This window comes from Callionymus lyra, chromosome 1 (assembly GCF_982586985.1).
Source record: "Callionymus lyra chromosome 1, fCalLyr1.hap1.1, whole genome shotgun sequence".
In the NCBI taxonomy this organism is placed as follows: domain Eukaryota; kingdom Metazoa; phylum Chordata; class Actinopteri; order Syngnathiformes; family Callionymidae; genus Callionymus; species Callionymus lyra.
The window spans coordinates 29,728,425-29,753,031 of record NC_141818.1 but is presented as its reverse complement, the minus strand read 5'-3'; the positions used below and the strand labels follow the sequence as shown (position 1 = coordinate 29,753,031).

General features: G+C 36.8%; 1 protein-coding gene across 2 annotated transcripts; it reads right to left on the bottom strand.

The window, feature by feature from the left end:
• Positions 1-1,953: 1,953 nt before the first annotated feature.
• krt222 (keratin 222) lies at positions 1,954-23,025 on the bottom strand. Of its 2 annotated transcripts, none has more exons than XM_087800521.1 (10): positions 22,835-23,025; positions 22,478-22,669; positions 17,791-17,873; positions 15,864-16,017; positions 14,101-14,361; positions 10,206-10,331; positions 8,628-8,848; positions 6,472-6,686; positions 6,306-6,408; positions 1,954-2,881 (listed from the first exon to the last, which is right to left on the bottom strand). In XM_087800521.1, the coding sequence occupies exons 2-10, from the start codon at positions 22,661-22,663 to the stop codon at positions 2,668-2,670; spliced, it is 1,563 nt and encodes a 520-aa protein (XP_087656647.1). In that variant the 5' UTR covers positions 22,664-22,669; positions 22,835-23,025; the 3' UTR covers positions 1,954-2,667. The 2 variants fall into 2 exon arrangements, with proteins under 2 accessions (XP_087656647.1, XP_087656639.1); XM_087800513.1 differs by having other exon boundaries at positions 22,845-23,025.
• Between the last annotated feature and the right edge of the window lie 1,582 nt (positions 23,026-24,607).

Here is a 24,607-nt window from a genome sequence, read left to right as displayed (position 1 = left end):
ATACATTGTTCCTATACAAAATGAAAGATATGCACACACAAGGGATGAAAAACAAAGCCACACAATAAAAGATAATTAAATAATAAAAAATAAATGTAAAATAAATGGTAATAATAAGAGACTTTAATCAAATCAAATTAAAACGCAGAAAACTCAAAGCAATGCAGGATTATAAATTCATTTTAATACTTTCAATACACTTTTAAAATTTAAAGAGTATCATTTATATTATTTCAATTTCGTTTTGTGTTGTTGACATTTGCCGACAAACAAAAAGATTGGATCCATGTGTTGATAATGCAACTATTTTTAGTTAGTCTCGATTTCGTTTTTAATCGTTCATTCTTATGTCATCACACACACACACACAAAGAAAATAATAATCGTGTGTTGTGTTTATAACACTGGCAGTTAAAGTCGCAGATTCTGACATGTCCTTTATTTGGATATTTAGTGTTTATTTCAAAAGAGTTATGACGTTTAAGTATTAGTGAAATAAATGTTATGAATAATTTTTGAATGGCATCAACTTCATTTTAAAATGTGTATGTTTTAAAAGCCATGCATCAAACTAAATATATTTTATTATTGTATTGAGAATTCGGGCGAGTCCACCTTTGTAATGATGATGACGTCACACCCTTAAAAACAACAACTTCTATTTTTTTTTACGAGATAATAAAACTTAAAATGAAGCATTTAGAGTCTCTTTCTGTCGCAAACTCAATGTTTAAATGAAAAAAGACGATCGTTTTAAACCCCAAGCTTCAGTCTGTTCTCCACTTCCTGGTCTGACGCGCCGTGATTGGCTAACATATGCAGGATATTTATTTTCTTTTTAATCGCAGGAAAAAAAACGTATCCGGGATTTATATGGCAATTATTATTTTTTTATTTGAATGAACAATCTTAAGGTAAAAAGCAACATTTCTTCATCTTCAGTCTGAAGTTTTCTGAACAAATAACATGATATCAAGCCCAGAACTGCATAGACAACATTTCTTTACAGGATATTCTGCTCTGACGTCACTACAGCTGTCACTCTTAAAACCACAGTGATCACGTGTTCAATGAGCTGATGACGAACACTGCGACAAAATCATCCACAAAACTGTCAATGCTGGATATGACCTCGGGATCCGGAAGAGCATCTTTTATATCCTGAATATATAGTATGACAGAGCTTCAAGTAACAATACATGAGGTAAATTAAACAAAACATGATCATTAAAAATGAAATAAAACTAATGTAACTATAAAAATCTATCGTTATTCAACATAATCTAAACCTGATTAGATAGTGTGTAATGGGTATGAAATCCTTGATGTTAAATGTTGACATGTAAATATACCAGTTACTGACATATGCACATAGAGAGAGTGTTTTTGTCTGGGAATCTTTCTCCTCTAGGAAGTCCCAGATCTTTGGCATTTATTCTCGTTGCAGGTTGTAGAGGAGTTCAAGATGAGAACTATAGTGCTAACTCTATTGATTTAGCTTTAAAGTGTTAGTTTTCCTGCAGCACAAATGAAACGTGTTGCAACATCAACTGTCATTCGCTCCAGGAACACTGAGTAAAGGGTGATGAAAGAAAGATGGTCGCTGAGTCTACACGTCAACACAGTCATTTAAATCTAGGATTGTCTGACGTGATTTATGAAACGTCTAAAGAGTTGTGGGACTGAAAAAACAAAAACAAAAATCGCAACATCTAAAAGCCTGGCCCTGTTAAAAAAAGGCGAGAGGTAACTTTTACTTACAACACTCCCCTCTGCTGGCACATCTGAACACTACAACTTATAGAATCACTAGTAAAGAAGCGAATGCTGGGGTCTAATGTAAGTGTATAATTAAAAACACGTGTTTTCAAAAGTAAAATAGTTAGACAGTGAATGAGTGGAGGGACCTTAAGACAAAAATAAATTAAATTAAATAAACATAATTGGACGAAATACCTTTTATAAGCGCTGACTGTATAAGTCAGACATTTATATATGCAAACAGAAAAAACTCATAATCATATAAGTGAGTTGAACAAGTCTCCTGGTTTGCTCCACGGCAGTAGGTTGGAGCGGCAGTTCCATTCATTTCTATCGCGGCGGAAGTACTGAGTACTATCCAGGGAGAGAAAAACCACACAAGAGTTTTTTTTTTTTGTAAACAAATGCACATGCGGATTGTGGTAGCAGGGCTGGGGACGCTTCCGTTTTCACGACAATGCAATGAACACTTTTCTTACAGCAGAAAGATACGAAAAAAGTTCTATCTATCTGCATAAAAATTAAATTTGGCAACAGAAAAGTATTTTAACTGTGTGTGCAAACTTGATGGGACACATTTAATCACCAATAGCTCGGTCAAAAGTGCTTGGAGTCTTTCAGAAAACGTGTTCGGGTCAAAGGATGTTGAACCATGTGAACCTGTTACAGAAACGATTAGTCAAATAGTTCAAATTCTTGTTGGAGTACTAACTGCATCTTCAGCTAACAGTATTATGGGTTGTTGTTTGCTTTAGACAGACTTACACCTTTCGTGGCAAAACGGTCTCCACTACAAATCTAGAATTCTTCTACAAGCATCAAACAAATCACAAGAACATTTTAGATGTTTCTTCAACCTATAATATCAGAGAAATCCCGTCTTGAAGGAAGGATATGTTGAGACTCTTATGGCGTCATCGCTGAGATGCTTCTAGATCTTTTCATGATGAGACGCACTTCCACGTCGGGAAGGCTGTCCTGTCGAGTCTGGGCGCAGCCCTCGTCCGCCGCCGCCATGTGCAGGTCGAAACGCAGGGATACGGACTTCTTCCGGAGTTTGGGATTCCCTCTGAAGAAGGAGCCTTCCCACTGCTTGATCACCTTGTCGATGTTCTCCGTTCTGGTGGAGGAGCAAGAGATGACATCATGATAATGTTAAAGTAGATTATACCTTTAATCCCATTTAGCCATTTAGCCAAGCGTCAAAGGTTATGGAAATATTTGAATGACAAATATGAAGAATCAAGTTTCTTTCCTGGAGCATTATGGTCTCATGTGAAGGTCTTTTCTACTGATATCGTCGTCCAGTGGAACACATGACTTATTTTGGTTAAGAAGCTCAAGTATATTTAGAAAAAGAAAAAAACAAACTTGAATTCTATGTAAATATTTGTGACACTGACACAAGTTTTCTTTAGCGTTCATACACATGTCGAGAAAAGTATGGAGGTAAATTTATTTTCTTTATTATTAAAAACAAAGTTACTTCAATAAAAACAAAAAACATTTAAAAACATTTGCTATAATCTAATAAAAAGTTACTTATATTTTAACAGAAAAAGGTGGCTTTAATAAAAGTTACTTCAAAATTTGCTTAAATAAAAAAAAAAATTAAAATTGAAAACGTATTTTATGGATTTAAGACTTTATTCATTTTTTATTAAAGTCACATTTTTTGATTGAATCAACTTTTCTTTTGATTAAAAAAATATTTTTGGATCACAGTAACGTCTCATTTGATTAAAGCAACTTTTTCTATTGCATAATAAAGAAACATTCTACCTCCATAGAAACAACTGACTAAATCCCAACACCAGTGAAGGGTCGATTAAGCTTTTTGAATTTCCTGAGCCCACCAGATGGCGATACTTGCAGTTACATTTTTGGCAACCATATAGCCTGATCATTTCTAATCCTACTCAGAAAGTGATGCTTCATGAAGCTTGTTAGCCCAACACTGATGACATCATCCTCTGAACACTGTCATCAGTGAGCAGAGAAGTAGATGGAGCACGAATGCTCATCCCATGATGCAACACTAATAGACTCAGGGACTCATTCGTTCCTTGTGCTATTAGATTCTTTAATTTTGAGTTTGGGGGCAGGAGTGAAAAGATGATTCTATTCTATGTTAATCTTTGTATCCTTTAATTGTTCATTTCCTTTGATCTACAGTATGTTCTTTATCTTTAGACTGTGTCATCTTGCACCTTCTTGGGCCATTTTGAATTTTGAAAAAGGGATGTGAAAGTTCATGCTGTTGACACAATAGAAAATCAGCAGCTGTGTGCGGTGGACTTGTTTGGATCATAAACACAAGTTGTTTAGTGGGAGAGAACCATGTGAGTGCTTTTGTTTGAGCACCTGAAGCCAGAACAAAGATTCCACCCGAGTCTTGTCCTACAATTACGGCGGCCACACCCCGACGAGCTAGACGACGGGCGGCAGCATCAAACGTCAGTTGTTAGCGAGTCGCGTTCCCATGAAGAGTCGCCCATGGGAACCTGACACCGCAGGATTCTCTTGCTTTCTCTAAGTATTAAAGCGTCGTGTCTGTTAGAGCAGACGTCGCCGTGGCGACCTTCTGTGACTCACAGACATCAGTATGAACTAATAAAGCCGTAGAAATTCATTGGCGTCGCGTCTGAGAGGTGGCGCTCTTTAGTGTCACAGAGGTCTAATGAGCCTTGAAACATGTCATCACGTAACAGCTAAACAGACTCTTAAACGCATCGTCAGACGGTCATAACTTGTTGAAGATTGTGAGCTCACCGTTCCCGAGGAAACTAGCAAATACTATTATCGAATATCAAGTAAATATTTTGGTATTTTAGTCTCATAGTATTAAGTAAGTAAGTAAGTAAGTAATTTTTATTTGTATAGCGCTTTTCCAGACCAGGGTCATAAAGCGCTTAAACAATCAAAACAATACCCGATAAAATATATACTTAAAAGATCAAGATAACACCGAGAACAACACAGAAGTCTCAGAGAATCAAGGAAAAGGCTGCATGAAAAAAAATGTCTTCAGATGTTTCTTGAAGGAGTCAGTAGATCCATCAAACACAGAGGGAGAGGAAGATCGTTCCAAAAACCTGGAAGGATTTCTCTCCTCTGGTCCGGAAGCGTGTTCAGGAACCATCAGTAGATTCTGATCCACAGACCTTAAACCCCAAGCTGGGGTGTAAGGCTGGATCAGATCACTGATGGAAGGTCTGAACATGAATAGATCTGAAAGTAAGAACCATAATTTTAAAGTTGATCCTGAAAGAAATTGTAAGCCAGTGAAGAGTTTTAAGGATCGGAGAAATGTGAGTTCTTCTACTACAGCAGGTCAGAATTCTCGCTGCAGAGTTCTGTATTAACTGCAGGCAGCTCCTTCTTGTTAAGACACTTAAATAAACTGTAACAATAGTCCAGACAAGAAGACACAAAAACATGGATTACAAGCTTCAGATCGTGTTGTGAAAACATTTCCCTAAGTTAAGAGACACACGTGGGTGGTTTTACCCTATTTTAGTCTCTTTTTGCTTTTCTTTTTACAGCTAGAAAAAACATTTAGACCATTTCCCAAAAAAGGTTATCTTATTGTTGTGTTATTGTTACCTTACACTGTTACATTGTTACTCATGCATCCATTCTGCACATGAAAGAGACTTTCATTTTTAATGTCAACTATTTAAAACGAGATATTAGAGAAATTATATTTTCATTCCTTGAGGCTCAATTCACTGTAATTATCTTTGTGTTTGTTCGACCCTGAAGAAATTCCAGTTTTACTGGTCCAGTTGACGTTGATCAACTCAGTCTTATCTTAAACACTCACCATCGAGAACATGAGTCTTTGTTGATGTTGAGCAAACCACATGCAATGAATCGAACCCAGTCTGTGGCCTGAGGGGTCATGAATAATCTTAATTCCATCATCATTTGATGATGTTGCCCAACGTGAATGATCCGTAGTGAATCATGAACGGGTACCGAGTCACTCAGAAAGCTCTTTATGTAATAAGTGTAGATCTGATAATGATTCATGACTCACAGGTTAATCAGAGAGTCAGAAAACTACTAACACTTTTTAATGTCGCTTTGCAGAAGAAACAGCTAATCTGACTCACAAGATCTCAATAATGATTAAATCCCAACATTGATTAATTTATATTTTGACTCGTGAGTCATTAAAAAGTGAATCATCCAGAGTTGCTCTGAGAGTTGACCAGGTTTAACATCACACTCAGCAGCACAACAAAAAAAGATTTACTTTTCAACTCTCATTTTGGTTGTGAATTCAGTTTAATAATTATTAAAGCTCCTGATGGTTGAAGGTTTAAATCCCAAACAAATGGCTTCCACTATTAACTTGTTGATTGAGTTACACTGAGTAAATGTTTGTTTTTGTATAATATAATTTGTCCCATGCTGTTGAATGCATCATCGCTGTCCAAACATTACTGAATGCACCACACTCACTGGTAGCGATGGGATGATGAGGCTTTGTGAAGCTTCATGAAGCTCAAGAGACGTCAAGAGACGTTAACACCTACTCAATAGTTCCGTGACCCTCCGCACTCTCCCGGACCACGTTACCCTGGAGGATCTCCTGAGTCTTCACCGTGGCGATGGGCAAGTCCTTGTCCTGCTCGGGTTCTGTGGGGATGTGACCAGTCACTTTCAGGTCGAGGCGTTTTCTGTGCGTTGGTCAGATCTCACCTGTGAGTATCACGAGACTCTGGTGTCGGTACAGTCGGGACTTTCTCTTGAGGTCCAAGTCAACCGACGTTATCTCTGGCAGGGGTTCCGACTTGGGCTCGTCCGGAGTCACTGCCAGGTCACTGAAACCGTTTTCCTGGACGCTTGCGCTCGACTCAACCAAAGGGAATCTCCAGGGCCGCAGACTCAATGGTGGGCCACTCTGGTCCAAGTGTCTGAAGGTGTGAAGAAGTAATGACAGAAGTTTAGTATAAGTTAGTATATCTTTGTACAGATGGTCTGTGAGTAAACATCACTTTCTTTTTATATACCTTTGATTCTTTGGAATGAGATCATTCTTACCCCTTGTGTTATCTCAGGGTCAAGGTGACCCGGATGCAAATGTGTTTGTTTTATCCCTTGTGTTTTCTCAGGGTCAAGGTGACCCGAACCCAAATGTATTTGTTTTATCCTTTGTGTTGTCTCGTGGTCAAGGCGACCCGAACGCAAATTTATTTGTTTTATCCCTTGTGTTGTTTCAGGGTCAAGGTGACCCGAACGCAAATGTATTTGTTTTATCCCTTGTGTTGTCTCAGGGTCAAGTTGAATGACCTCCACCACCGCATATGTATTTCTGGAAGTCGGGGAGGTCGTTCACCTTCACCCAGAGACAACATAAGGGATACCTCAAACACATTTGTTTTCGGGCCTTTGGGTCACCTTTGTCCCCTGAGATAAAACAAGGGTTAAGTAAACACTAAATAAACCAAAAATAATGCTCTGTTTTCTAACTGTGTGCATAATTTGGAAATATCCATTATTTTTTTTCGTTGCAACACAAAAGTACACAAAATAGTACACAACAATATGTGAATCATAACAAGGTGTAAAAAAACAAATCAGTCCCAACAAGGGTTTGGATCATGCGACTCAATCTCTAGACATTCACATTATGTTTTACATGGTCTCTATCTATGAACCTCAATCTTTAAAAAATATTTCCAGAACTTATGTTGGATCCCGGTCGTAAAACCTGTTGCATTTCCAAAGATAATAATGACTGTTGAGCAAAGGAAACAATGACGCAATCGTCTGCAGCAGAAACCACAGAGTGAAATGTTTGTGTAACACAGGACCACCCACACACTCCGCTACAGGAACCTCACATCTCCCTTGCCAGAAGGTCCGCAACCTTTGGCCCGGCTGATGTGCGTGACTGAATCCTCGGCCTTTTGTTAGCAGAATAAAGGGTTATGAACGATCCTCACACACATAATTTATATTCAGGGCGTATCTGAAGAACACACACCCTCTCGCCTGCTTTTTGTCTGTCCGCTGTCTTTGAAGGTGTGTTTTCGTTCAGCCTCTACATTTAACCATCTCTTGGCTCAGCAATCGACTGTGGTCGATGGTCGTCTGCTTCACTATTTCTTACTTTATTAACAAATAAAATATAAGAAATACTAATTGTATAGTATAGAACATGAGCTATCAATTTACACTTTTCAAAGCAACTCTCTTCATGGTACTCAATATATTATATTTATGTATTTTGCTTTACACACAAACAATGAAACTTCAACTTTAATTATTTAATTAATAATTTCGATCATAGAAACATGTACCATTCTTATATGTTGCCTTTTTTTTACTCTTTTTTACTTGGTTAACAAATACAATATACTAAACATTTTACATTTTTTTCACTTTTATCAATATTTTATTTAAATAAAAAATAATTCCGATAGCTTTTTTGTTTTCCCCAATTCCTTCAATTTTTGAACAAATTACAATCAGTTCATTATAGCTATTATTATGTAGTTTAAACATTAGTCTGTATAGAACATTAACTATCAAGTACACTGTTTTAAAACAGCTCTATTCTTGTTACTCAATATTTTATATTTATGTATTTTGTTCACACACAAAGGACACTCAAACCTGAACTTAAATTAAATATGATTGTGGAAAGTGGGAATTCCAAAGCTGTCTGCGTCTCCTGCAAAGCGAATAAAATGTAATGATGATAACGTGGCGGCTGCTACGAAAATACGATGTATCTCAAACTCTGCCAGGTTCTGCCAGGACCTGAACGCACCGCCTCAATTTCCCCCCTTACGATCATGGTGGTTCTGTGGAAATGGACACGCTGGGACCTGAACCTCACATGAACTCACCTGCCCTCCTCGCGCTCCAGCAGTCGCCTGTAGGTGGCGATCTCTTGCTCCAGACGCATCTTGGTGTTGAGCAGCAGACTGTGGCGCTGACGCTGGGTGGACAGGCCGCTCCTCACCTGCTCCAGCTCCGTCTCCAGCCCCGCGATCACCTGCGAGAGGTCGTGGAGCTGGCTGGAGTAGAGGAGCTGGGTCTGTTGCAGGGAGTTCTCCAGACCTTGTTCCTGGACGTGAGACCAGTTCCATCACTTAGTTACACCTTTAATACTTTGGTGCCATTTTGCAACTATGCCAATAACACCTCTCTTTTACAAATATTGAAACAATGATTAATGAGGAAAACAAAACAAAAGGGTTTAGGAATTTGACAACTACACATAAAAACAGATTTCAAGGAAATATGTTGTTGAACTCAGCGAGGGTCCACCTTATAAATGTGTTGCCCAAACCCACTGAGAGCTGCTTACGGTGCTTCTTTGGCTTGACCTTGAGGTTCTAAGATGGCAGTAAAGAATGCTTTTTAGCACTCCTTCTTAGCTGAACACTTCTTAAGAGCCTTCTTGGTTCCTAAAAAACTTTTAAACCGGGGTTAACACTTGTATCTTAGCACTCCTTCTTAGCCGAACCCTTATTAAGACCCTTCTCACGTCCTCCAGAACTATTAAATCTGGGAAATGCTTGTTTCTAACCACTTCTTCTTAGCCAAACCCTTCTTAAGATTCTTTTTACGTCCTCAAGTACTATTAAATCTGTGAAACACTTGTATCTTGGCACTCCTTCTTAGCCGAACCCTTATTAAGAACCTTCTTACGTCCTTCAGAACTATTAAATCTGGGAACCACTTGTCTCTTAGCACTCCTTCTTAGCTGAACCCTGATTAAGAACCTTCTTACGTCCTTCAGAAATATTAAATCTGGGAAACACTTGTATCTTAGCACTCCTTCTTAGCCGAACCCTGATTAAGAACCTTCTTACGTCCTTCAATACTATTAAATCTGGGAATCACTTGTATTTTAGCACTCCTTCTTAGCCGAACCCTTATTAATACCCTTCTTACGCCCTCAAGAACTATTCAATCTGGGAAACACTTGTATCTTAGTACTCCTAGCCGAACCCTTATTAAGAGACTTGTTACATCCTCAAGTACGACTGAATCTTGGAAACAGTCGTTTCTTGTCTCTCCTTCTTAGCCAAGCACTTCTTAAGAGCCTTCTTACGTCATGAAAAATAAACAAATCTGGTCATTCTAAGTTCCCTCTTCTTAATTGAATTACCATCAATTACGTAAATATAATTATCAGTACAGCAGAAACTCTCAGATAGTCTTTCATCATCATCTCAGACTCGTTCTTCCACAAATCTAGAATTAATAACTGCTCTCAGAACAAACAGACAAGTTTGCTTGTCTTAAATTGTTTAAATAATGTTCCACGATGTGATTAAATGAAGAAACGACTGGGAGTGTTCGCCTTTGAAAAATCGTCTAACTTATATTTATGGACTCCAACTGATTTATTATCAAACATAAACCATAAACTTTTTGTTTCCATGGATACAAGAGAGGTGAGTGTGATTTATTACCAAAGCGTGGAGTGTTTGGATCTCCACCTGAAGGGTGTGCCACTGTTTCCTGGCCTCGGCCAGTTCCGTCCGGGCCTCCCTCAGAGCCTCGCCCCCCAGGCTCACCTGAGCCCACGCCGCCTCCTCCTGGAACGAATCCAGAGGAGAAATAACACACTTTCATCAACTCTGGCAAACACCGGTTATTAAACGCTGAGCAAGAGGAGGCGGGACATCAGTCGTCAAGTCAAGCAGTCACAACAGATGTGTGTTCAGCTGTTCCACGCATCCGCTTCCCAGACGATCACTGGTAAAAGGTGGTGGAAGTTTTCTGTAAATTTATGTCACAAAAAACTAAGGAAGAATCTAAACCAACAAATGAGCTCTTCAAATGATTTCTGGATCCAGATGGTAGTTAATAAACCCCTCCAAAATTCAATCTTATTTTAATTTTAATTTTCAACATTCATTGAATTTAATTTTTCAGTTATTTCTGAAGACAAGTCTCTATATTTGTCGGGTTCATCCAGTTCAGTCTGGGTTACTGTGGTAGATTTACCTACTTACCAAAGTGTTTTTTTTATTTTTTTATTTATTTTTTCATATATATATATATATATATATATATATATATATATATATATATATATATATATATACTGTATATATATGGCCCCATGATTTAATAATTTGTTTTATCAAATTTGCTTGAATTATTGTCCAATTATTTTTTGGTCCTGTTGCTCACTTTTTATATTTGAAACTTTATTTTCAAAAGCAGGTACAGCGTGATTGACAAGGTGTTCGTCGTTTTTAATATTTTTATTTATTTTATTATTATTTCATTTTTTAACTCAATTTTTTTTATGCAGAGTTGTCTTACAAGGATCACATAAATGTCTCAACATTTCAACATAGACATTGACCAGGGACGGATGATGAAAAACTAACAAGAGTACACAGAAGTGATTAAGATTGAGATGAAGAAATCTTGGATAGAAAATCAGTGGCTTTACTTCCTGTCGCTGGCAAATGACTGGCATTAAACTCCAAAAATCCAACAGTCTTAGAATCCAAGAGATTTGAAGACAGTCGAGCCGGAGGAATGTGGGTTGAAGCCAAAAACCTTTCCACAAATCAGCAGCTTCTTTATTATTGATCGCTGAGACAACATCGTCAATTGCGGCTGCGCTTGTTTTTCCCCCTTGGCACATCTTACACCATTTCGTGGCACCAGCTGTTTATGAAATGTTTGGCCACTTAAGGTTCCCAAAGGCAATAAAAAGGTTACCATTGCCTAGCCCGCCCCCATGCACTGTTTCTGTTTAAAATAAAAAAGGAATGGCATTAGCTATAAAATGAAGAAGCCGTTATATAAGCATTTTTAATCCCTAAAAATCTCTTTTAACAAAATATTCAATGTTCTAAGAATATTACATTACATTATGCATTACATCGCATACGTACATTTTCTAAAATGATTCTAGAAGTTTCCTTCGTCCCATACACTCAACCTCATGTCATACTTTTGACTTGATTTGGGGAATTATGTTTGGCATTAAAAAAAACATTCATTTATACGGTTTTAAATATGAAAACATTTGTTGACCCTTAGCACAGATAAAACCTGTGATTTGATATCAACACATTCTTATAACCACATAATAATGTCATTATCGTTAATTACATTTGAATGGACAGATTAACATGACTTGATCACAATAAATAAAGAAAACATTTTCAAATCTCAAGATCCCAGCATTACAGTCTTTTTAATTGCTTTGCAAAACTGGTGTGCGGTTAATATGTTAAGCCCGTAAATATATGCTTGTTCACAAGTTTGATCTGTTATTGTCAAAGCTCTTGCACACTTTCTGTATCTCAGAGATGCCTGGTATTCGCGCACATGCTGCTGTGAATGTAGCGTCATACCTGAATGTTGACCTGACAACATTCTTCTGCTCAACTATTTTACCTTCACTACAGTGTTCTTAAGTAGCAGCTTTCATGCCAACCTAAAGTATTTGCAGCTAAAAATAAAATACGATGCGTTAGTGTCATGAAGAGATTAAACATTTTTATTTATTTTTAATATCAATTAATAAATTTAATTCAGCTTTATTAAATCTTAGCTTAATAAAGCTGGTAAAGTCCTTAACTAACATGCAAAAAAAAAGTCTTTATAAAGTCATTTATTGTTTTAAAAAGACAATCCTGGAGGTTTTTCATTCGGGTGTTTACTGTAGAGATGGATGAAATGAAAATATATACTGTAGGGACGATAAAAAAATCACCTCATTTCTCTCAATAGTTTATATTTATTATACGATAATAAGATGTTTTTTTTATATACTTCTTCTCATCACCACTTCCACTACATCTATCAGAAAAAATGTTTCAACCACCACTTTTTAAATTTAAAATAACTCTCTGTAAAAAAAACTTTATTCACCAAAATTATGTGTTTTTTAATGAAGGCATTGAAAGATATCAAAGTTAAAAAAAATGTAAGTAAGTAAGTTAATGTTATTTGTAAAGCGCCTTTCTAGACCAGGGTCAGAAGGGCTTTAAAACCTGGAAGGATTTCTCTCCTCTGGTCCTGAACTGTGTTCAGGAACCATCAGTAGATTCTGATCCACAGACCTCAGAGCCCGAGCTGGGGTGTAAGGCTGGATCAGATCAGTGATGTAAGGAGGAGCCTGACCATGAATAGATCTGAAAGTAAGAACCAGAATTTTAAAGTTGATCCTGAAAGAAACTGGCAGCCAGTGAAGAGATTTAAGGATCAGAGAAATGTGAGTTTTCCAACTAGAGCGGGTCAGAATTCTGGCTGCAGAGTTTTGTATTGACTACAGAAGAGAGAGAGTAGTTGTATCTGTATTAACTGACATTCAGGTTACGTGACAGAATAGCTCTAGGAGGGAGAAAAAAGGAAGCAGCTTCCACAGTATGTAAGTACTTTTCAATTGTATTTAATATAAAAATACGTGGTCTATTCTTATATAAAATGGTCCTTATTGAAATAGATGAAGATAGATTTTTTATGCCTGCAACCTTTGGTTTACACCAGCAGGGCTGGTCGTTTTAACATCAACAACTCAAACACAGGGAGAATTGAGTTTACAAAAAATGTTTTTAAGGGCTGGTGGGCATTTAAAATTCTGGAGGGGTCTGTGCTAAAGGAACAGTTAAATAAGAGATAAAACTTTTTTTTTTTCATATTTTTCAAAAATAAAGAACCATATTTTATAAAATGGTTTTATAAAAATGCGATTAGAATACATTACATTACATTAGAGTGTCCAAAATAAAGACGCAAAAGGTTGATAAATAGGACATAATAAAAATAATCTTGCAACTAAGTGTGCACAAACAGTACTTACGTTAGTAAGTCTGATCCTAAATCTGGTTCTTTAGAGATTTTCAGAGCTTTTGTGACTCATTTTTACTGCCAGAACTGTATGACCATATCATGTTAGCAACTGGTAATCACTTTTTCCACTTTTTCCTCGACATAAGGAATTTTTGGGCAAAAATTCAACAACTCTTTATTTTCTATATTGTTTTTAAAGAAAGCTCCGAGTTTTTTTTACGTTAATTTTGCATCCACAACTTTCACTTAAGTGAGCCTGACCGTAAGTCTGGTTCTTTCAAGGTTTCTGTCCATATACTGTAAGTAATGTATAAGGTCTCACTGTTAGACACCTTTTATAGTGTGGATTAAGAAAACAAAGTTTAAAAGTGACAATAAAGGAAAGATATCATTTTTTCATCTTCATGTGTCATTTGTCATGTACCATAAAAGAGACTTTTGACCTCCATGCCAGGATTTCTGAAGCAGGGCTAGAGGGTGTGTCGGCGCTGCTACGGACCAAGAGTAAAAAAAAAAAAAAGGATAATGAAATAGAATGTTTACCTCAGCAAAAGCTGCACCCGGTACCCTGGCTGAGGCTCCGGAGCTGCAGGCCCCTGCGGAGCCTCCCGGCGGATGTGATCCACCGACCAGGCTGCGGCGTCCATCACCCGAGTCGGGGAGTCTGCTTAGGTCGCACTGCGCTCGCATGCGCTCAAGAAGATGGGTGAGCTCCATCCCTGTGCCATCCTTCTCTCCTCCTGCTGCTGTGGCTATCAGGGCATCGCAGGAGGTGGCTCGCTGCAGCTGCAGAGCCCGAGCTGTCTGCCAGCAGCCAACCAGAGTGGGCCGAGGAAGGGAGGGCGGGGGGAGAGGGAGGAAGAGGTAACAACACTCGGATACACATGAACATATCGGGGGAGTTGGAGCAAGGGACTAAAAATAGGTCCAGGATGGAGAAGATATATGGATAGGTCACTTTTTATTTGAGTTTCATTTAAACTGTGAATCAGGAACTACGGCATTTACAGCCCGATCCAACGATTAGTCAGCAAAAAATGATGAGGTCAAAATTGGACAAAAGAGGATCATCAACGAAACATAAAAGAAGAATATTTTTTCTTAACTAGATACAAATCAACCCCTAAACTTACAGAAAGTATTTCCCCAATGCCCCCCACCCCGTACCCAAATTGTTGTAAAATTAACTGTAAATGTCTATATAATGAAATACAGACATCCATGGCCTGTTAAAATTCTTCTTCTTTTTTTGACCAAGAAATAGGTCACAGTCTATGGACTAGGATCACTTATGTAAGTAAGTAAGTAAGTCATTTTTATTTGTATAGCGCTTTTCCAGACCAGGGTCACAAAGCGCTTAAACAATCAAAACAATACTCAATAAAGTATATATTTTAAAGATCAAGATAAAACTGATAACACAACAGGAGTTGCAGAAAATAAAGGAAAAGCCTGAACAAATAAACACTTCTTAAGATGTTTCTTGAAGGAGTCAGTAGACTATAACTCCAAAAAGAAACAGATTACTCTTAAAATAATCCCAATTTTAAATCGGCATGAGGGCGAGTAGAAAATAGATATTTAAAAATAGAGACTATTTTAATGGGAATTAAAACAAAAGTTAATTGAATACTATGGTTCTACAACAAACAAAAATTGGGAACCGGAAATGGGTATAAAAGTAAATGGAGACAAATGGAGAAATGTATGTTAAACCCAGAAAACAAATACATTCTTCTGTGGTGGGAAAAGAACACGGATGGACGAACATCATTCATCTAAGGAAATATCAGTTGTCAATGACCCGATCATGCTGGTGAAAATGTAAGACTAGATGTTGACCATTACCATCAACACTTTAGTTGAACTTTGAAGAAATGGTAACGTACTTTGATATCATTTTCCATGTACTTTCAAAAATATGTTTCATAGCAATCTTTCCCACCATACTGAAGTAGACACACTGTGGCTTGAACGAAAACCATCACTAAGAACTGAAAATGCTGCGAGAATTGGACAAGAAATAAATGTGTTTGACAAATGACAATTTGAACTGTGTTTACCCTTGTGTTATCTCAAAAACTTGCCCCTCTGGGTCACCTTGACCCTGAGATAACACAAGGTTTAAATAACCAATAAATTTTTTGCTTTTTGTAGTGTTAGAAAAACAAAAAGTATCAACTGTAAACTTTGTAAATTCTTTGTAGTCACACAATACTAAATTATTTAATTTTTTTGTTGTGTCTGTATGTGTTGCATTGAAAAAAACAACAATTTTCTGGTGACATGCATGAGAAACATGGTACCTCGAACTCCTGGTGAACATCCTGCAGCTCAGTCAAGGAGTGATGAACTTCTTCCTTCAGTATCACGTTGCTCTGCTCCACACTCTTCTTCGACTCTCGCAGAAAAGTAACATGTTTCTCAAGACGCAGCGTGTTTTCCTCCTCGGTCTCACACCTGTTCACACCAACAGATACATTCAGAAAACCGAAAATGTATCCCTGATACCATTGGCTATTGAATAACCGACCTCGAGAATGTTGGTCCCAAGATTGTGGCAACACTTTGCTAGCTTATCTTCCAAGTATAACAAATAAGACAAGCAAGTTATTAATAAATACACTTACAGTACATAAGAAATATGAACGACTAAAAACGTGCACTTCACACGTGATGACATGTGGCACAAGACTTTTTCATAATCATTACCAGAGCTGTGTCTCAAATAACATACTTCTCTTAGTGCACTGGAGGTAAGTATGCATCAGGATAGTGTACGTACTAACTAGTAACAAATTCTCGACAGATAGTATGTCTCAAATCAAACACTGCTGCTACACACTAACAGGAAATGACGCGACAGCTTCTTCTTCTACAACTATTTAACGATGATTTTAACCAGCTGTAGGAACACTATCGACACCTGCTGGCAGCACGTTTTGTTTGGATCAGGAAATATGAGAAACAAAATGCAACGAAGACGTGTCATCCTCCTACTAAGATGGCGGCCGTTTAATGAAGAAAGTGTCTCTAAGAAATGAGACGCACTTATGCACTAAAAATTCTAAGTTTAAGTACGTAAGTATGCGATTTGAGACACAGCTCAGGTATGAATATCTGCCAATAAATAATCCCCTCAAGGCCTCAGAGTGTGATCTAACATCAGTTGCTTCGGAGCAATTTTCTCGGTCATAAATCACAAACAAGAACATGTTCTGTTATCGTGCTAATGCTATTCTGTTGGCATTAAGTTTGACAGGTGTTTTTTGTTTCAGGGTGATGTTGACATTTGTTTTTGATGCACCGTTCAGAAGAGACAAAAACTGAATTTAAATGTGCAAGATCGCTATTCAGAATCAGAAGCTTTTATTGCCAGAGCTGAGAGAAAAACAAACTTTTTTTTTTTTGTGGTGACATTAAATAATTAAATAGTAAAAGAATATAAAGGAAAACATGAGTAAAATAAAGTATAAGCATAACCTAGCATATATAGAATTCATTTTTAATAAAAAATACATGACATTTTAAAGTCTATTAGCTTTTTACATGCAGTGACATTTATTTAGAGGAGTTAACTAGAATTTTCTCATAATCAAACACATTTTACTGATTCAGTTGTAGAAAAAGAACATTTTTGGCATTTTAAAAAACTTTTTTTTTAGAATACATTATCAAGGAGTTGATGATATGTCTACTTAAGTAGTAATGTCAATTATTTTTCCATTGTAAAATAGTCAAATAAAATGCTCTGAAGACAACTAGGCCTCTTTTTTATTACATTTTTTGCTGGCGAATGGAGTTCTTGAAGCCATTTTCTTTTGTCACAAACAGAAAAGGTTTAAAGAAGGTGCTTTCTCAATAAAATAACATTAATATTATCAAGTTACATGCAGCTCCTAAAACACTACAATCATGAATCAAACTGTTCTCCTGCAGTCGCACACAGAGCAGTGTGTAAGTGTGTGTATCTAGACACGTGTGTGTGTGTGTGCACAGTTGGTGTCACGCTGAATCCATTCTGACAGTGCTGATGCGGCACAACGCTCAGCATGACTCTGCGTGAACTTCGGCCGCAGTCTCTGCAACTAGCTTGCTCTTTGTGGCCGTGCAGGAGTTCTCTGGACGATTATGAATGACGGACCTGTTTATTGGACGAACAGTCAAACGTGTTTCTGGAAAGGGTTTAGTGTCTCACACACACACACGCACACGTACACACACGGTTCTGACCTGGCCTGGATGGCAGCAGCTCTGTACTTCATGCTGTCCGACTGTAGCGCCAACTGAGCATTCTCAAGCAGGAGTTTCCCGACCTGATAAAAACACATCTGTTAACTAAACAGGTTGATGGTTTAAATTACTTTCTAGTAAGAAGTGAAATTCTGTGTCTCTTAGTTTTTAGACGTTATCATGCATAACTTTGTCATGTCATTTGTGCTCTTCTGCAAAACTTCATGCTTGTGAACCGTTGAATTGCATTTGAAATCCTTTTAACTGGCAAAACAAAGTCACAAGGTTTGCTCCGTGCTATGATTTACTCAAATGAGCTAAAACTTTGCTTTATTTTGTGTCTCTATTATAAATTAACTCAACGTCTAACTACTACGGCTTTAATATAAGTATATCATGGAAGAATAATGTGTTTAATCCAATAAAACAAAGCAGCGAAAAATAATGTCATTAATTGTTAACTCACATTATTAAAGCAACTCTATGCGATTTGACGGGAGACCACATTTCCCATGAGCACACGCTAAACGTGGCAAAAGTTTCCATGTCCCCGTTTGTAGCAGTTGGACGAATTTTCTGTTTCCAGACTTTTATTGTCTGGATGAAGGATGGATATCGATGAGGTATGAATCAGATTGTGGATAATGAAATATGATATGACGGCTTTGTAAATAAAATAACTTTGACTTTGTTTGTACCGTAATTCACCCCCAACCACAACCAGCGTTATATGTAGCATGTTCACACCATCAAGAAGTTTTACAATGAAAATAAAAATCACACAAAACACCTCAAGTCACTGTATATGAGTCATTCAACTAGATTTAAGTTGGTGTGTCATCACAAGTTATTTTAGTACAAATATATTAAGGTACACAAAACTACCCAGTGTTGCTTTAACATTATTGAGATATTGACTTAAACTTTGTTTAATGACAGATTTCTGACAACTTAGATACCTAAATAATCAATCTTATATTTCAATTAAGAACAAATGGAGCCATCAGCTCAATTAACTTGCGATAGGCTGTGAGGCTTCGTGAAGCATCGTCCTCATACTCAGAGTCCACTAGATGGCACTCTTGGCTGTATAATCTTTGGCTATTTCAATGAAACCTCCCATCATTTTAAAGCAGACCGTGACATCTATAGAGCTGATGATGACACTGTTTCACGATGCTTCATCAACCGATAACTACAAGCTCATACATCGGCAGAAATAAAGAACCCAACTGACGATAGAACCAATATCACCACACGTGGTAAACAAGCTGCATTGATATCTAACAACTTGTTAACGTTATTAAGTTCAAGTAATACCAGTCATTTACTAGTTTAAGGATATTACATTAAAACAGTCAGTCGGGGCAAGTGTTAGCCAGTCGGGCCAAGTGTTAGCCATGTGGCTAACTAGCATGAAGCACTGGTATTCAAAGTAACCAAATCAAAGGATTAAAACAAAATCTCCTCTTATTAAATTCCTGGCAACTTAAGTCTAGTAGCTACGTCACCTTACGACTGTTGACAGATGAGCTTGAAAAACCATATCTGCTATTAACCATGGGTCTAGTATTTTAATCACAAGTTGATAGACGGTGATGATTAACCTTCAATGGGAAAACTTTAAAGTAAATACAGGTATTTGTCTCCATGTACTAAAAACACATACACACCCTTGTATTCCTTTGTTTTCTGATGAGTGCATCATTTCCACGAGCAGACACACCCTTGTTGAAGTAAAGCCAAAGAAAAACAAAATATTCCAGAACATTTGTTGAATAAACATGGAAACATGTAGTGTTGACTCTTTTCTTGTTTTTTTTATATACAGTTGAGCAGAAGATCTCTTAAAAGCTTTCTTCGCATTACAAGGTGTTAAAATCAAACGAACATGGCAGAGTAATCCCTAATAAATTGCGCCGAACAATTCCTGGGATTAACCCGTAATGATTTACTCAGACTATTGAAGAAAGAAATTGTCGAGGCGACGTGTTGACGTCAGTGTGAGTCACCGTCTCGTTCCTCTTTTGAAGAACACATAGTTCCGCATCGTAACCATATCTGAGAGACGTATGGTATTTTCCCGTTGACACGGCTCGTATGTAATTGCTGGTTGTAGTTCAAGCATCAGGTTATGTTAACTATCCCACTGTCCGTCTACTCTAACTAAATACCAAAGTTTACCAAAATTCTTCTGTTCTTAATGATTCAACCAACATTTTGTTGTTTTATTGATTATTACTGTTCAAGTTCAAAGTTGTTTTGGTTACACTTTTGAATGGGGAACACATATTAACTAGTAATAAGATACTTATTTGTATGTGTATTAGGAACAAATTAGCCACATATGAAAAGTTAATAATTAACTTTGTTTAAAACTTATTTATCTATATTTATCCCTTACTAGATTTATGTACCACGAGAGAAGTTATTCAATATTAACAATACTGTCTCTTTTAAAGGAAAAAAAGCCAAAATATACTAGTAGAAAAACATCCTAATTTCTCAAAAATAAGTCTCCGTAATTGAGAACATGATCCCTATTCTAACATGGCGGCATATTCATATTTAAGTCAAATTAATTATTATTAGTAAGTATTTAACAGTTACAAAAATGTTTATACATTGTCATGTCGAAACTACATATTCACATCAGATTTTTTAATTATAATGGTGATATTCATACTAAAATAATAATAATGATGATAATAAACATCATATTTATATAGTGCTTTTTTGGGACACACAAAGACACTTAATACTCATATATTTTGTTGTTTTATTTCCTTTAAAAGAGACTTTAGAGAGTATTATTAATAATGAATGACTTCTCTTGTGGTAAGGTTCATCTTTAATTACTATATTTCCTGTTTACCATAACCACATCAGTAATTAAGGTGTAAATATGATATTAAGGGTAGAATACAATCAAATGAACAAGGTTTAAGTTAGTACATTATAATTGTGAATAATAGGCTAATTTGCTGTTAATACACATTTGAATAAGTAGCTATTTAAAAATCAGATAAAATAAAACAAATATCAGAATCTACTGATGGTTCCTCGCACACGGTTCAGGACCAGAGGAGAGAAATCTTTTCAGGCTGTTGCTCCTAAGCTTTGGAACGATCTTCTCTCTCTTTGCGCTTGATGGATCTACTGACTCCTTTAAGAAACATCTTAAGACGTTTTTATTTATTCAGGCTTTTCCTTGATTTTCTGGAACTCGTATTGTGTTATCAGTTTTATCTTGATCTTTAAAATATATACTTTATTGAATATTGTTTTGATTGTTTAAGCGCTTTGTGCTATACAAATAAAAATTACTTACTTACTTACTTACTTACTATTTAATAGTTAATATGTGTTCCCCATTCTAAAGTTTTACTATTTTTGGTTAAATTTTGTTATGAGCCTGTGACTATTGACAATGAAAAACAAGACTGTCAACGAATGAAAACGAGTAGAACAAAAACCAAAACCATTGAGACCCCCAATTTAAAATAGAAAAATAAAGAAAACTAGCTCTGATTCACCTTTTTCTCAAGTTACCCAATTTATTTATAAAATATTTTCTTATCCCATTTCCTTGCCTATGCATGCATTTTTATTGTGATTTTAAAACTTCTTTGATCATAATCCAATGCGTATTTATTTATTTAATGTTTCGTGTCACTGTGAACTGTTTCATTTTAAATCGATTAAATGGAGCATTTCAGAATATCATCTCATAAAGCCGCACATATATAAAATAATTGCTAATCTATAATATACAAATCAGTGACGTATGGTGAGGTTCATGGTTGGTGAGGCACTGACTCCTCTAGTGTCAGATTTACAAGTATATAAACACAAAAGAGAAGCTTATTCAATTGGCTACTGGTTATTTCATATCTCATCAGCATTCCTTACACACATATTAAGATAAAAAATAAACATTATTTAATTGATAAATTCACAACAAATCTATTTTTAATTGTTGTGATATTTTGTGGGATGTTAGTCTACATCCTCTAGATCTATGGCAGTCATTGATTGTGGATAAATATTGATTTATAGCTTCATAAACCTGTCATTTTTGACATTGACATAAGAGCCAGAGCTAAAATATTATGTTTTAATTATAAATTTATTTAAAATTCTAAATTTAAAATCTTTAACTCATATATTTATTGATCTGAGTCTTTCAATTGGCTTAAAATCGAAGTTTGTTTTAAACAATCAATGAATATAGAAACAATAAATGAACTAAGAAATCATTTAAAAAAGGATTAGCAAACGTGGATTCAAACAGTATAGAGAACGACCGTCATAGTAAAGGATTACAAGGAAGACGCAACTGATTCAATGCTCTTAATTTGAAAGTTTATTTCCTCCTATTAAATGGCGTTTGGGGAATTTATAACATGAATAAAAAAACGTTTTATTTTGGAAAGCTGAAATCCAAACGCTTGACCGTGATTGGATGGAGAGTTTTTCTGCTCCTGGCTTCCTGGCTTAAAAGGTTCTAGCTATGAAAGACTTTTTAGCAATGTCAACATGTTAGTCATTGATCACGTTATGTGTAATCAGAGGATGTAAGACCTCATCTGACACTGTTGAGACTCCCTCACATCGCCGCTCGCCCAAATGACGTTCAAAAGAACCCCGTCCACATCCCATCACAGTGAGAACAGTGAAGGCCTACCTTAGCGCGGAGCTCACTGACGGTCCGCTCCTGGTGGGACCAATCCTGAGAGCGACAGCCGGCCCTGACCCCCCAGTCCGCTATTTGTGTTTCCAGCCTCCGGTTAGCCTCCTGCAGCCGGGTCACCTGCTCCATGAAGCTCTGTAACCGGACGTTCAGACGGCGCAACTCTTGACCGGAATCCATCGTGACCTGAATCGAAAGAGACTCACATTTCCATAAACATGAAAACTGGTCTTGCCGGTCATGTGCTCGACATTGACCCGCACGCTTACAGAAGCCTACTGAAGGAGACATATCGAGATTTTAAGAGCTCACACGTAGTCAGAGGCGTTAACTAGGTAAATGTTTACCCACCTCACCTCACCTTGAAAGGATAACTGCGAATGGAGTGTCAAGGAGGCGAGAGTCCCTCGGCTCAGCAGATCACACAAGGCCGGTCCACCTCTGTTTACTTGTCAGGGACATTCTGTCAGTCTTTCTGCTGCTCGCCCGCACAAGACACAGCACAGACACTAGTCATTAGCTGCTTAAGTCATCACTTCGTTGCTTACAGTGACTGACTTCACCCAGCGAGCAGCGTTTGGGACAGGTAGGAGGGTCAGTGGGGGATTACATCACCGGCACTCGGGGGCCCTTTGTCCCCTCTGATCCAGGATTACTGATGTGCTTTCAAAAACGCAGTAACACAAGCGAATATTCAGGGAGAGCAACAGTCTCTATGTGAGCGTCTTTTGTGCATCTGTGCAGTGACAGGTTGTTAATGTTGTCGTCATCATCGTTCCCTGTAACACTTCAGCGCGAGTGCCCGGGAAAATTGCGACTTTGTGGGTCAAAGTTCAATCATGTGAATGTTGACGCGAGGTCACATGATCGCTAAAGCCGAAAACGCTTAATGACACATATTTTGTAGCTTTGTTTATTTCACATTTTACATGAAGGGAATAAATCCTAATTTTCATGTCAAATATTATGACATTCCCATTTTGCCAAATCTATTTTTTATGTTATTTTAATTGCTTTGTTTTTTTTGTATTTATTTCCTTTTCCAAATTTCATGCTTAATTGTGAATATGCTATTTAAATATATGCAAAAATGGGTATGGCCCATTTTAAGCCTAAAAGGGGCCAGTATTAGCAATTATATTTCCTTTAAATTCATGCAAAAATGTCATATTCCATGTAGGTAAATATGGCATTTTAATTCTATTAACTCCATCAAGAATGTTATGTATTTTTTTTAGCAATTTAATACCACCTGTCTCAAAACTCAAATATTTAACCCCTGTGTTGTCCCTGGCTTCCATAAATACATATGCAGTGGTGGAGGTTGTTCTTCTTTACCCAGAGTCAACACAAGGGATACCACAAACACATTTGTGTAAGGGGCTCAGGGTCACTTTGACCCTCAGATAACACAAGAGTTTGATATTTTTAAGACATAATGTGATGAGTAACTGATGATTGAATTGGTTTGGTTCTGTTATATTTCTTTTATTTTAGGGATGTTTTTGAAATGTTCTTAAATTGCATTTCCAATTCAAATAATGTATTTTTAAATTCAGATTAAAATAGATTAAAATAAATGTTAGGAAAGAATATTGTTTCAGTTGAAAAATTCTAATTTGACGGACTGAAAATGACTACAGTACATTTCTAACAATATTTCTCTCAATAATACATTTTACACTTTCTATTATTTCCTTGAACTTGGGGCCAGTAAAAAACAAAAAACAAATCAGGAAGATATTTCCTTTGTTGTTCAGTGAGCTTGAAACGACTCTTCATGAATTGGGTGTTGAAGGAGTGAGTAATTCTTCTATTGACATGATGCAGTTATAGTTAGCTAGTAGCATTGTAATAAGTCAGTTAATACGGTTTACAAGCACGGAATATATTGAGTATTGAGTAACTCATAAACATTCATAGTTTTAGGACTCTGGCTTATTTTTAATTTTTTTTGTCTCCCCAAAGCCAATATGAATATGTTTTGTCTATAGTTCCAATAAAAAAAAAACCCAAAGTACTCATTGATGACAATGTTTCCTCAGTCTTGTTGTACCAAAGCAACAAACTCAAACTTTTGGAAACAAATGACATGGCAACACGTCTGTTACCCCTAAAATAGAC

Bases quoted from the DNA above. Each gene is read 5' to 3' on its own strand.
- krt222 (XM_087800521.1), bottom strand. From the start codon at position 22,663: ATGGATTCCGGTCAAGAGTTGCGCCGTCTGAACGTCCGGTTACAGAGC. The intron at 6,409-6,471 runs GTGAGATCTGAC...ACATCCCCACAG, and splicing joins GAGTCTCGTGATACTCACAG to AACCCGAGCAGGACAAGGAC. The intron at 2,882-6,305 runs GTAGGTGTTAAC...CTCCTCCACCAG, and splicing joins GAGGGTCACGGAACTATTGA to AACGGAGAACATCGACAAGG.